The following is a 14,762-nucleotide window of genomic DNA, read 5'->3' as shown; positions in this document are numbered from 1 at the left end:
CGCATCCAGGTACCCACAAGATCAATCCCAAGGCAATGCTCTATGGATGAACTAGTCAGGGATCTTTGCATACGCTTTTCCCCCTCTCCCTCTCATTCCATATGTAGTAAACAGGTTGAGTCAAAACAAACTCAAACTCATACTAATAGCACCAACATGGGCGAGGCAACCTTGGTACACAACACTACTAGACCTGTCAGTAGTACCTCATGTCAAACTACCCAACAAACCAGATCTGTTAACACAACACAAACAACAGATCAGGCATCCAAATCCAGCATCCTTGAATCTAGCAATTTGGCTCCTGAAATCCTAGAATTCGGACACTTGCACCTCACACAAGAATGTATGGAGGTCATAAAACAAGCTAGGAAACCTACCACTAGACACTGCTACGCAAACAAGTGGAAAAGATTCGTGTATTACTGCCAGAATAATCAAATTCAGCCATTACACGCATCTCCAAAGGATATAGTAGGATATTTACTACATTTGCAAAAATCAAATCTAGCTTTCTCTTCCATAAAAATACATCTCACCGCAATATCAGCTTACCTACAAATTACTCATTCAACTTCACTATTTAGAATACCAGTCATTAAAGCGTTTATGGAAGGCTTAAAGAGAATCATACCACCAAGAACACCACCTGTTCCTTCATGGATTTACCATACAAGAACCATTTATTCAAATTCATAAAAATAAAGTAGTTCTAAGAACAAATCCTAAATTTTTACCAAAGGTTATCTCACCGTTCCACTTAAATCAAACAGTAGAATTACCAGTGTTCTTCCCACAACCAGATTCTGTAGCTGAAAGAGCACTACATACATTAGACATCAAGAGAGCACTAATTTACTACATTGACAGAACAAAACTAATTAGAAAAACAAAACAACTATTTATTGCCTTTCAAAAACCTCATACAGGAAATCCAATTTCAAAACAAGGCATTGCTAGGTGGATAGTTAAGTGTATTCAAACCTGCTATCTTAAAGCAAAGAGAGAGCTGCCTATTACACCAAAGGCACACTCAACCAGAAAGAAAGGGGCTACCATGGCTTTCTAGGAAATATTCCAATGAACGAAATATGTAAGGCAGCAACATGGTCTACGCCTCATACATTTACCAAGCACTACTGTGTAGATGTGTTAACTGCACAACAAGCCACAGTAGGTCAGGCTGTACTAAGAACATTATTTCAAACTACTTCAACTCCTACAGGCTGAACCACCTCTTTTGGGGAGATAACTGCTTACTAGTCGCTGCACAGCATGTGTATCTGCAGCTACACATGCCATTGAACGGAAAATGTCACTTACCCAGTGTACATCTGTTCGTGGCATGAGTCGCTGCAGATTCACATGCACCCACCCGGCTCCCCGGAAGCCTGTAGCCATTTAGAAGTAGATCTTCAACATTTGTAAATATATTACTTTAACCTTTATTATGTACATACGTATTCATTCCATTGCATGGGCACTATTACTAACATACACAACTCCTACCTCACCCTCTGCGGGGAAAACAATCTAAGATGGAGTCAACGCCCATGCGCAATGGAATCGAAGTGGGAGGAGTCCCTCGGTCTCGTGACTCAAAAAGACTTCTTCGAAGAAAAACAACTTGTAACACTCCGAGCCCAACACCAGACGGCGGACTGTGCACAGCATGTGAATCTGCAGCGACTCATGCCACGAACAGATGTACACTGGGTAAGTGACATTTTCCATATATATCTATCTATATATATATATATGTGTGTGTGTGTGTGTGTTCCACGGCATGTGTAGCTGCAGATACACATGGTGTGCATATTCCACCATCTAGTGTTTGGGCTCGGAGTGTTACAAGTTGTTTTTCTTCTAAGAAGCTTTTTCGAGCCACAAGATCGAGTGACTCCTCTCTGTGATAGTGCGCCTGGGCATCAAGTCCTTTGTTAGATTGTTTTCTTTCTGCCATCGGATCTGCAGCACTACACGCCCACGAACAGATGTACACTTGGTAAGTGACATTTTCCATATTTATTAAAATTGAATGTTTTAAAAACCTCTTTAAACATGAATTGATTTGGAATTAGAAGCTACAAATTAAGTTGACATAATTTTCTTGATTTCATGGAGCAGTAGAGGTACAACAAATAGAATCTATTATGGACAGTAGGTGGCTCATTTGGAGTAGCACTGGGATTTGCCAGAAAATGAGCATGCGTTAGCAACAAAAAGACAAAGAAATATACTACAATCTACGTATCGGTTCATCTTTCAGAAATAACAGTACATTGTGAAACTCTACACCCTTTCTTTTAAAATTTAGATTTTTACACTTTTTGTTTTACATTAATTACATTTTTCATGGTGTGTCTTAGCTTGATAATTGTGTATTATTTTGAGGTTCAACTTGTATAAAGTATTTAGGGTGGGGTGCCTGACTTTTCAGTAATGATGCATTGGGGGGAGTCCACAGATTTAAAAAGTTTAAGAACCACTGCAGTGACTGTAACTACTGTAGAGAGATGAAGAAGCATGCGAATGGGACAAGAGCAGACTATGATGGGCTGAAATTATGACATTGTTCAAATGAGAGAGAGGTTTCGTGAAAGCAGAGTAAAGGGATTCAAGTAGAATACAAGAGGTTAGACAGGTATGGACACAAACACTCATTTTCGATATTTGTTTTTAGGAGTATTTCTTTTTTTTTTTTTTTTTTTTTATTTTTTTTTTTTTTAGAAGAGTGTGTTAAGGGATTGAGACAATGGGGGCTTAAGGAGAGATATATGAGATGTCAGTAACCAAGAGCATATTGCAAGTCGTTTGTGTGTCTGAACATGCCAGAGGGTGCACATGAGGTGTTGGCAAATTTAAGTATATAAGACTGCTAGCTCATACTTACCAAGAATCGAAGAGATCTAGTTGAGGCCCACTTTTGTTTGAGGCTTGAGCATCATTTTGACTCCAGTGGATGGGCTGTCAGCCCACTGTAGTGCCAGATGCCTCTCTGCCAGCCATGTGTATTAAATTTCTCGGCTCTTCTGGCAAAGCATTTTTGACAAAATTCCACTTTTGGAAAAACATAATTAATGTTGAGCGGACTTTCATGTCCTGTTGGCCTTCTCTGTATTAGTGTTTTTTATTTAGAGAAACTAGCAACGTTTGTTTTAGTAATATAGAAACAACCTTGTTCTAACTTGTTTTTTCCCAGTGTCTCAATTTTTTATGTTTGTGACCCATGGGGTTTTTCATGGCACTTGGAAACATTAAAAATAAGTGCTGGAAGACAGGTTTTAAGTATGTGATACTTCTGACACATTGTTGCCTTTCAGTGGGTGTGCTGCTAGCAAAATGTTTCCAGTGGCAGAGCCAGCAGAGGCTCTACTAAGAGGTTTTCACACCCTTCGACATGAGACAGGGTTACTGCAGTTTTGGCAAAGTCTGCCAGTGAACTGCTAATATCCTCCTTCCACTGAACCTTTAAGTAACCTGTTGGTCTCTTCACTACTAAGTACAAGGGACCCTCAGCTTTTTTCCTCAGCACAATGGACGGGTCCTGTGACCGTGTACCCTGGAGAACAAGGCCTGACAATGATCCATAGATATAGCTTCCTTAACCACCAGGCGTTTCAAAAAATTGAATGAGAAGTATAGCCTCCTGAAGCCCTTGGCTTTCCTGTGTTGTCCATGGTCTGGCATTGCTTGAATGGGCTGTACATCAAGGCCAGACATTTTGTGGAGGGTTACATGGTCCCTTTTTCATTCACATTAGGTTTTAGTGATGCATCAACTAATCATTTTGGTACTCTGCGGGTTAACTTGTAGTCTTTCAGCAAAGGAGTTTTTTTTTTAACTGTTATTAAGGACAAGCAAATTTACACACAATTGTAAAATAAAACCATTATTTTTCTTGTACATGATTGGATTCTATTATATTTCATACCGTTTATTGTGAGCCACAAGCAACAACAGTTATAATATCAAATACAACAATACCATTCATCTATAAATAAAATTGTTTTTAAATAACAGTACAAGTTTATGCTTCTCCTTACCCTTGCTGTGAATTGTAAGCAAAACGTGTAGTAAATGCTTTTGTTGTGAATCTTTTGAATATCTGAAAAATATTATTCATTATAATGCTAGGTAAGGGAAATATTCTCCCAAAAACTGAGTGTACAAAAAATGCACAATGTTTGCAACTAATGCAATGTCTTCTTACTTCCGTCTGCTTTTATTCTCGTTTTGCTCACTACTCCTCGCTGCTCAGCTCGCACTTGCATGCCATGCTCTGCTGCTGAAAGCTGGGAAAGAGCCTCCTGTGCTGTCGTACCACTCCCAACCCACCTAGCAGTTTTCTGCTAAGGGTGGCTTGGTGGTCTTTTGGAGAATTTTGCTTCTACTTGGAGTCTTGTGCTGCTGAAATTTACTCCTTGTTCCTGCCTCAGCTCTCAGCTGTCCTACTTGTGGAGTAGCGGCACAGTGCAGAAGTGGAGTAGCATTTTAGTTGAATTTGTGGCGGCTACTCAGCTTCAATCTTTTGGAATTTTTGGGACAAGAGGGCACTGGAGCATCAGAATATTGGTGACCTGAAAGTGAATGGTGTTAGATGTGTTTTTTTCTGTTCCACTGTATGGTGAGTGTTGTAAGACTGTAATCTATACACTGCTGAGTATCTGGGTCCTGAGCTTTTGGGCTTGGGACGACGAGGGAGCAATTATGCTATTTTGTACAGTAACTGTGGGTGCTTAACTACCAGTGGCTCATCAAGAGAGTCCCTTCAGAGAGCCCAAGGGCGTGAATTTGTCAATGGCACTAGGCACCTAGAACCCAACCCCCATAAGTTAGGATAAACCACTTCTTACAATTTGATATCACTACATATAATTGCGTTTTCACTCCGTCGTGATACAGTAGAGCCCTTGATAACGTTTCTTGGAGTCTCTTGAATGCTGACCCTATCCAGACCCATGTAGGGCTTAAGTAGTTCTAGAGGCCTTTAACTGACTCTAGTAATCACTGTTGAGGTCATTGAACTATTACAAAAGTGGACGAGAGAGTTCAGGGAAAACTGTGGACTGAGAATTGGTAAGCTTGAACTGTCTACTGTGAAAACTGTAGAAGCTTCAGAAGCAATTAAAATGCAAGGAAAAAAGCCTTTAATGGCCTATACCAAAGCACGGTTATGAGGCTTAAAGAGGTGGTGTCACTTATTTTGTCATACTGCCCATCTTTTAGAAATTTGTTGACCGTGCCTTTACTACAACTTTCTTAATCCGGGATTAAGGCACACTGCATTATTCAAGAGTTACCTGAATCAACTGGAAACTGACTGCTTAACTGACAAGCTGATTGGAAAACTTGAGACCTGATTGACTGATGCCTGAGATCAAGCAGTAGGGGAAAGATCTGTAAATGTCCTTTAGTTAGAAATCAGTTGCTCAACATTGACAACGGATCTTGGTAGGATGTGTTCCTATTGTTTTGGACCAGTGTTGAATATTTAATTGTGATAAATTCTCAAAAACCTTGTAACAGATATTTAAGATCTAGACAATCGTTGAGAGTAAATAATAGATTAATTTGCTTCCTACTCTGACAGGAGAACACGGCGACCAGCTAGGGAGAGCGTGTTGCAGGAGTGCTTGATATTGGGATGCCAGCACAGAAGTAACAGTGGATGGAATCATAGACTTACCAATACTAGTGTCTGAAACCCTTCTTTCAGAGAATTGAGTGTGGGAGAGGGCGGGGGGGGGGGGGTTATTGTGCAGTTAAATATTTCTTCCCCCCGTAATCATAGCATGCACATCCGAGGTCAACACCGAGCGCTGGAAGAGAGTCACATTTAAGGTGAGGAAAGACCACAAGGCAGCAGCAAGGATTTCCCTCTGGGGGAATTGCGGCAGCACAGGTACACCAACTGCCCAGCATTCATAGTGGAGAGGGGAGGGTCAGCGCATATGGCACAACATCTCTACAACCCAGGCCTTGGGATCTGGAGTCTCCACTTTAAATTACAAGGAAGAGTCAGCGACAGAGGAAGGGAGAAATACAACCCCCTTGGGTCTGTCTGAGATACACAGTGATAAAGTTAGGCTCCCAGATGGCCAAACAGAAGGGCTGATTGAAGGCAGGGGACAGGTTAAAGGAATAGGTACTCCTTGAGGAGCATGGTAAAGGAGCTGTACAGAGACACACCAGGCACAATTAAACAACTTTGGGAGTCTGTCACAATTAAGGCAAAAAGTAGAGTGGAAAACTGGGCGAATGTGACGGCTTATTATAGTGTTCTCCTGTCTGTGCAGAAATCAGACAATTTGAGTTTTAAAACTGTTTCTAAATCCCTCAGGATGTCCCCAGAGCCAAAAGACCAAGGGCTGGCACGTCAAAATGACAACAAATTAAAGTAACTGCCTGTGTTAGGACTTTAAGTTTCTGCTCAGAACTGCAATCTTTGGGGAGTATGGGGTTAGTGGTTATTCCACATGCCACGGATCCAGAGAGCCTAAGGAGCCCAAGGAAAAGACTTTGAAAGGACAGGATCAGCAGTCCAAGGATGCGGCGAAGTACAACCCCCTCCTTTAGTGGGATAGGAAATTGGTGGTGGACTAAGGCTACTTGATGCCAACAGGTTGCAGACCTTAGCAGATATGGCTAAGGGCAGGGATGAAGGGCAGCCCACAATGGAAACAATGGAAGGAGATCAGGCAACCTTGATGTTAGATGATGATCCTCAATCATCGGTTGGTGTAGTCTCCTGGATTGAAAGATTATCACAGACATCCCCTTGGCCTTGCTATTCCACGACCAGAGCTTCTGTGAATACAGTTGAATTTATGCTGCAGATTTTTCAGCTGTGTTTAAAAACAGGTTTTCCACTTCTGAAGCAAATCAGAGAGAAATACAAGGGGTATGTGAAAGCCTGGCAAAAACGTAGACTCACAGATGTTAAGGACTCAGTCCCTAGAAAAAATGGTGTCAGAACTAAAGGTTTCAGCTGCACTTGACAGTGAGGAGATCAGGGCACTGAAACGCAGAGAAATAAAGGGTCAGGATAACTTAGAGGCACTGGAAAACAGTGCCAGAAGGAACAGCTTAAGATTCCTAAATGTACCTCGGGGGGCAAAGGAAAGTGGTTTGTTATATTTCTGTGTAAGCCAGTGGCAATGTGGGAGGCCATGGAAAAAGATCTGGCCAGGGACATTCAAAGAATTCACTGAAACTCATTCAAAAATCACTCCAGTAGAAGTAAATCACAAAAGGCCTTAGTGAATTTTCTCACATACTCTACAAAAGAACAGGTCTTGCTAGGGCATTGAAACAGAAATCCCTGAAGGCAACTGGGTTTACTTTTGAGATCGGAACTGATGTTTCTCGAGGCACTTTGAATAGACAGTGGAAGTTGGAGAAATGGTTAGAAGAGTTTAGGAAGTTAGGTGCCACCACTCAGTTAAAATTTCCTTCAATCTTTAGGGTAATGTGCAATAATAAAATGCATAACATAAGAGACCATAAGAAGGCAGATGAATTGTTCTAGAACTTTAGGAAGGGTAACTTGCCGTTAGGTTAAAGATATTTTCATATATACTTTTTGCACTTATATATTCTGTGTTTATATAAGTGAGTTAGACACCGCATTTTAAGAGTCTATCCCTATCTGCTTTGTTTTTACTTTAGTTTCATCCCAGTGGGCACTCACAAGACTGTTTAAAGTCCATATGGAAGCATGGAAGGGTTCTCCATGTAAGGGAGAGGTGGATGTGACGGGGGTATGGAGCACTGGGTGGGGAGCATTAAGTGACATTCTTATCAATTATTTTCTGATTAATGTAGAGGTATGGAAATATGACTTATCATGGTAATCATTAAAAAGGTGGAGAGTGACCATAATCCATTAGTAGTAAGCCTCACAACTAATAATGCCCTGAGACAATTGAATCGATAAGAAAACAGTTTTGAGTTGATCCTGATGAACGACAGGAAAGTAACAAGATTAAAGTATGATAAGTATTGTAAAGAGGTTCCAAAGCTAACTGCAGTTTTATCTAGATATTTTGAGATGATCTTATTCACAAATGGATAGAGAGGAAGATGTAGTCTTCTTCTTTTTTTTTTTAAATCTACTCTTTTAGCATTTGTATCGTGTTTTGTTAAAGCAAATCACCCAAAGCCTAATATTTACAACTGTAGTTGATATGATTTGTAGTGCTGAGAAATTAAACTTAATGTTTGACCGTGTTAGTACTCCGCCACATACATTTAAACAATGAGGTATATTTTCAACAGCTTAGGGTAGAGTATTAACTTCCACTTAAGGGAAAAACGTTGGGAGGCTCAGCAGAGATTATATGTTGATTTAAAAGAAGCAACTATCAGGAAGGATTCAAAAAGATATTGGGAATTTTTTATGTACGCTGGAGTAGGTAGTCAGCAGACAGGAATGTCATGTCGGGCCACCTGAATCGACTAGCTACTTCAGAAATCTGTAGGGTCCATAGGGATCTGCCATTAAAATGTAGAGATCATACAGCCTAGTCCAGAATGAGGGGCCTTACCCTAAAGCCCACCTCCTGACTGTATAGATAATTGAGGTAGAAAGGGGATTGCTGTGTACGAATGTGAATAATACGTCTGGTCCAGACCCTAGTACCCATAGACTTGTATGGCGCTGAACCTAAGCGTTTGTTATTAAATGTTGAGAAATGTCTTAATTGCAGCTGTAGCAATTGATGTTACATCTCCTTACTGGTTCGGCAGTCCTAGTCCTGTTATTCAAGAAAGGCAGCCACAAGAGACATGGCCGATCTTCAACCTATCTCATTACTAGATGTGTAACTCAAAATATTCAGGAGTGTTTTGCTAAATTGGTTTTAAGACTCTGATCGGAACGATTGCTCAAGTATTGAGCTTTACATGATCTGCTTCACATACACTAATTAAAATGGATCCTACATGTTTGACTTTTGTTGACTTAAAATCCACCTTCGATGTAGTCAGTCGAGGCAAACTTTGGGCTTTGTTGCAAAAATCATGGTATAGGTGGTTTACTTCTGCTTGCAATAAAGGCACTATATGCAGATAATAGAGACAGAGTTTGCTAAGGTCCTCGTGGTGAATGTAGTGGCAGTTTTGAGATCAACAGAGGAGTAAGTCAGGGTTGTATGCTAGCTTAGGTTCTATTTAGTTTGTTTCTGAATACTGATGTCGATTATTTAAAAGAAGTTGATCTTGATGCCTCAAATATAGCCAATACCGAAGTCCTAGTTCTTCTCTTTGCAAACAATGAAATCTTATTAGCCCAAACTGAAAATGCAATGGATAGGTTGCTAGAAAGATTTACAAATTACTACAAAGAGAAGGGCTTAATCATAAAAACTATAAAAGCCAAGGCTGTGATGTTAAAACTATCTCCCAGATTAAGAAGCCACTTCTGTTTACAGCGAGGGGCAATAGAATGTGTGACTCAAATTGATGAACTGGGAACTGGATTCTCCAGGCAACCTGAGTAGGAGCATATTACAAAGTCAAGTGCTATACTACTTCAGTCCTCTAATGCTGTCCTCAAATTTAAGAACAATGTAGGTGAGCGGTCTGTAAAGACAATATTACAGCCATATAGGAATAAAGCAGTCATTGCCACAATTTTTGATCCAGAATTATAGAAGTACGGTACTTAAACAAAGTACAACTGGTGAAGAATGCATTAATGAGTTCTCTGCTGAGACTAGGCCCAAATACACCATTAACATCCTTATATCAGGAAATATGTATTGCCACCACCCCTGAAACTGTTGCTTTGAGACAGATACTGTATTGAATGCTTATACGCAGGAATCCTTGTACATTCACACATTTTCAATGTATACTTGAGATGTCGAACAACAGTGATTCGGAAGGCAGTAACTGACTATCCTACATCAAAAACTCTCAGCTGAGCTGGAGTTAGATCATCTCTGGAGCAACCCTAGTCTAATTGGCACTGATGCTGTTGTAGTTCTCAAGGGTGATACTAGTCCCTTAGAATAGGGGAAAAAATCTCAAATATTATAATAGCCAGTTTGGAAGCAAGCTATTTGGAGTGCAAGGTCAAAGAGAGCTTTGACTCCTATCTGGACTTCATATAGCTTGAATTGTGTATCTAGCAAAGTGTGGCAAAATTGCTGGAGGAAATTAATATTGTAACTGTACTATTGGTGGAAAGGAGACATTGTACTTTTTTGCACAATGGCTAATACAATGCGTTGAGGCTGGCTTCTACCATTATTCAGGCCCTATGGTGTGAAATCACATTGGGAATACTCTAACATGCTATAGGGTGAATGAAGTAGCAATTTGTTTGCTCTGTTGCCTCCTATATATTGTTTCTTTTATCTCTACCACTGTGCCAAAACTAGCAATATAGAACTTTCTTTTAATCCCTATTGTCTGTATATGTAAATAATGGGATGAATGATAAAAATGTAATTGTGTTTTATCATTAAGTTGTCACAGATGATCAACCGGATTTAATTTTGTGAATGTGTAGTGGTTTGTTATCATCCACCCTCTTTTTATACATATTGTATGACTTATGCTGATGACAATTCATACACAAAATAAACTGACTACGTCGGTGGTGCCCAACCTGTGGTCCGGGGACCCCTGGGGGTTTGCGAAGCCTTCTCAGTGGGTCCGCAACTGCTTAGAAAATTAAAGTGATTACTCAGTGAGGGGTCCCTGGATTCCAATAAAGATTCCATGGGGGTCCCTGGGTTCCAGTAATGATAAAGTGGGGGTCCACAGAAGTCAAAAGGTTGGGAACCACTGGACTGCAGGTATCCTCGATAAGGTGATGCTTTCTTATTTAATGCCAAGAAGGACTTTTCAAAAGTTTAATTTCATTGCTCACAAAAGTACACAATTAATGGATATTACTTTTAAAGTAGTCTGTTGATAATGTTACCTACACTGCAGTGAGAAAACCATTGCCTTTAAGCTTTTAAAAATGGTCAAGCATTCAAGAATATCTTCTTTGTTTACAGCATTTTTAGTCATGTAACAAAATATAGAGCTTTATTGAAAGTGTTTTCATGCGCCCTGCATAGAGGTTTCAGAGCAACTATTTTAGTAATAATACCATTTACTGGAAGCCATCTTTACTCTTCAGTTCTATCCATTATCCAGAATATCATACTTCTGAAACCTTATTTCTACAATATTTTCACTCATAGTTTACTTAAGATCTTTAACTTATAGTCTTAAAGATAGACTATTTCTGATTAAGGTGACCCCGAAACACTTAATTTCCAAATAAAATAGCTTATGTATTTGTAGGTTGTGAAAAGCTGTATTTTCCCAAAGGCACATAGAGCTTCATAGCTTTAAAAGGCTATTTTCCCTAATTCTTTCTTTCCATGAGAGATACATATGGCAAAATTGCAACATCTTAATTCTTAAGACGTGCTGCGGCAAAGGAAGAATCCAAACTCTCAAATGGAAGACCAGTACATGAAGGAAATAAATACCTGACATACTATATTGTTCCTTTAAGGAGATAGCTGTTTTCATGTCCCAGCATGCCTTCTTTTAGCAGTTGCTTCACAGGCATAGTTCTTTTTTCCGGTTTAACTGCGAGAATCTCAGAACAGGTTACATGGGTTTCTCATCCTTTTTATGAGGTTAGTTTCTTTCAAATTAGGTATTTGACAGCTTCACTCAGTCTTAAAATCATCAACCTTCCTTTTATAACACTCTTCTTTTTGCAGTCTATACTTATCCTGACGTGAGTGAGGGTGAAGATGAAACGCTCCAAGTTTTACGTCTCAAAGAAAAGAAACAAAATCTTCAAGTTGCACTTTAGGTGCTCTGAGTGTTATTATCCCTCAACAGAGAGTTAGAAAACAGGAACAGAACTCTACCTCCTTGAGGAAGGCACAGATTCTGAAGGCAATGACTGCCTCACTACCTTCTCTGCCCTCCTTGCACCCCTGCAGCAGGACTCTGGCCCCGATTATGAGTTTGCTGGGCGGAAAGGCCCACCCGTCAAAATCACGCGGTCGTGTTACCGTTTATGCGGCAGCCCTCCCGCAGCCTTCATTATGAATTTCCCGCTGTCCCAGCGGAAAACAGCCCACAACATTCACACTGGCTCATAATCGAGCCGGCGGCAATGTTGTGGTGCAGTTGGTGCAACAGCACCTATCGCGTTTTCACTGCCTGCTAGGCAAACATGGACAGCTTCATCACGCTTTTCACTGAGGGCCCCTGCACTTCCCATGCCAAGTGCATGAACCCCCATGGGGCCCCCGGCACCATGTCTCTGCCAGCCTTTAAAAAACAAGCGGAGAGGGGACTTGTAATACCCAGGGCAGCGCTGCTTGCAGCACTGCCCTGGCAGATTAAGTCCACCGGCACCGCCGTTGGCCAGAAAAAAAGTGGCGGTGCTGGTGGTCCGATCATCACGTGTTCACCACAGTCATAATGTGGAGGCCAGACCGCCACATTGGCAGCGGTCTGACCGTCACCGTGAGTCTGGTGGTCCTAGCACCGCCAGACTCATAATGAGGGCCTCAGTGTCTCAGACCATCAAAAAGTGAGGTTCAATATTATAACCAACAAGTGGGCTTTGAAGCAATTTTATCTGATCTAGAAATTAAATGATCCAGTATTTCAAGTGTTGGCTCTCTATCAGGTTTGCTTCATCAGCTCAGGACGGGGACTCGATGTGTACAATTAACTTTCAGGATGCACACTTTGGCATTTTAGTTGTGAGAAAGCAAGGAAAATCCTGATTGCCAATTTTTGTTTAACTTGCAACTGCATCTGACACATCTAGAACGTGTACATTTTGTTTTTACTGCTGCGCCAGAGCATCTGAATTGTTAGTAGATTTCTTTCTAGAATAGTATTTCCCTTCCACTTACTTTTCTAACAATAATTAGCATTGCCAGAGATGAGTTGATTACCCTCTTTCTCATCCACGTCTCAACTGCCCGCATAAAGAAGCTTTACCTGGAAGTGACACATCCTTTGCTGTTTCTCGGAAACAAACCAAAGAGTTCAGCTTAACGGAGTTGTTTGAGACAAACAAGAGGAATACTTCCTTGGTACCTTCCACCAGTGATAGGTGTCTTTTCATTTCCTATATGCAGAGTGCGTCAGTTCCCACACGGGGCCTCTGCAAAAGAAAGACTTCTTTCTTTATTGTGTGTAGTTATAAACTTGATCACCTCACTTACAAAGGTTTATCCAGTAGACTTGGATGTATTTTGAACTATTTCTCATTTTGGGAAAGCATTGATTCATATGTACATGCATGAAATGGGGTACCATGTCCCAGCAATGAATTCACCACTTTTCCAATCCTTTGTTCTTGACATATTGTTTCAAAAAAGGTTGCCAAAAGAGATTTCAACAGAATAGTAAATATTCTTCACTACGAAAATTGGTGGAAAATGACCTTCCTCTTCTCTAAATACATTGATAATTTCAAATCATTAATCCACATGTTAACGTTGTTGCTTTGAATTTAAACTGTGGTATATTGTAACTGTATTTTAAAGTTTGGTTGTGACATATTGCACATTTCCTATCATCTGCCCAGTTTTCCAGAATGTTCTTGTTCGTAATTTATGTTCTCAATTTTACCTAGATTTTGTGGATTGGTGTTTAAAGGACCATTATCTGTTCAAGAAGATTGGATTAAGCATTTACAGAGGCACATTGTCAATGCAAATCTGCCACGGACTGGAGCGGGCATGGTAGAAGTTGCATCAATGCTCAAACCTCCATCAATCTCTGAAACATCTTTTTCTTTGTTAATGGCTGAAGCAGCTTCATAGAAAAATATCTACATAACACATTTTAATGAACTGTACATTTGAACTCCTTTTGAGGACATTTTTAAAAAGTTAATGTTATCAGTTTATAAACTTTGAAGCAGAAAATATTTAGAAATGGAGACATCAACACCAATTGAGTACTAAGTTGTCAAAATAGATATTTTATATAGTTCGAAATACCTTTTGGCCAATGATAAAGTGTTCGTCATCCAGGTAATAATTTAATAAAGATCATTCTAAATTGTTGCACAATGGTACTGGGTACTTCGCCATATGTTACAGAGAAGCTATCGTACTTGTACTGTGTCCGGAGCTGATGTTCTGGCTATTCCAAAAAATGACATGCATCTTAAAGTCAGATATATTTTGTTTGTGTGTATTTACTGTTTTGTACAGTACTAGGAACTGATAATCAAAAGTGTACATATTACTTGGGGGCATTACATAGTAATCATGTATTCTGTAGTTCAAGACTGTTTCTTTGAGGTAGGGCAGTTAATACTATTCTATTTAGATGTGTTTTTTATCCCATGCATTTTTTGTACTAAAAAGTAGAGAAGATTTGTTAAACAAATTTCTAAATAAAGTGTACATAATACTGGAAACTGTGCAGTTTGAGAAAGGTCTCCACTCAAGTTGAAATTCTCACAACCAACAAAGTGGCACATTCATGCTACCTCCTTTGTGAAATATATATATATATATATATATATATATATATATATATATATATATATATATATATATATATATATATACTAATACATTTCGGTAGATTTTAAAAGCAACTTCATTTTCAAGCATCATTGTGTGTTTTTCATCTTACCTGTTGTTTTTTTTTCCCCTTTTGCTCCTTCGTTTTAAATGCCATGGAGCTGTACACGTGTATTGCTCTTTGTACTATATTGCCTAGGTTTCCCATGTGCTGTTTTTCTAATTTGATCATTT

At 39.8% G+C, this 14,762-nt stretch overlaps 1 protein-coding gene across 11 annotated transcripts in view; it reads left to right on the top strand.

Annotated features, from left to right (window-relative positions):
- ZNF644 (zinc finger protein 644) overlaps positions 1-14,504 on the top strand; it is a 641,487-nt gene extending 626,983 nt beyond the window's left edge. For all 11 annotated transcript variants that reach the window (XM_069232338.1, XM_069232341.1, XM_069232340.1 and 8 more), the window contains one exon: positions 13,625-14,504. In XM_069232338.1, coding sequence (XP_069088439.1) covers positions 13,625-13,814 — 190 coding nt within the window. In that variant the 3' untranslated portion in view covers positions 13,815-14,504. The remainder of the gene's footprint in view (positions 1-13,624) is intronic.
- Positions 14,505-14,762: the final 258 nt, after the last annotated feature.

The sequence above is a fragment of the Pleurodeles waltl genome, chromosome 4_2 (assembly GCF_031143425.1).
Source record: "Pleurodeles waltl isolate 20211129_DDA chromosome 4_2, aPleWal1.hap1.20221129, whole genome shotgun sequence".
NCBI classification, from domain to species: domain Eukaryota; kingdom Metazoa; phylum Chordata; class Amphibia; order Caudata; family Salamandridae; genus Pleurodeles; species Pleurodeles waltl.
This window is presented reverse-complemented; position numbering and strand designations above follow the sequence as displayed.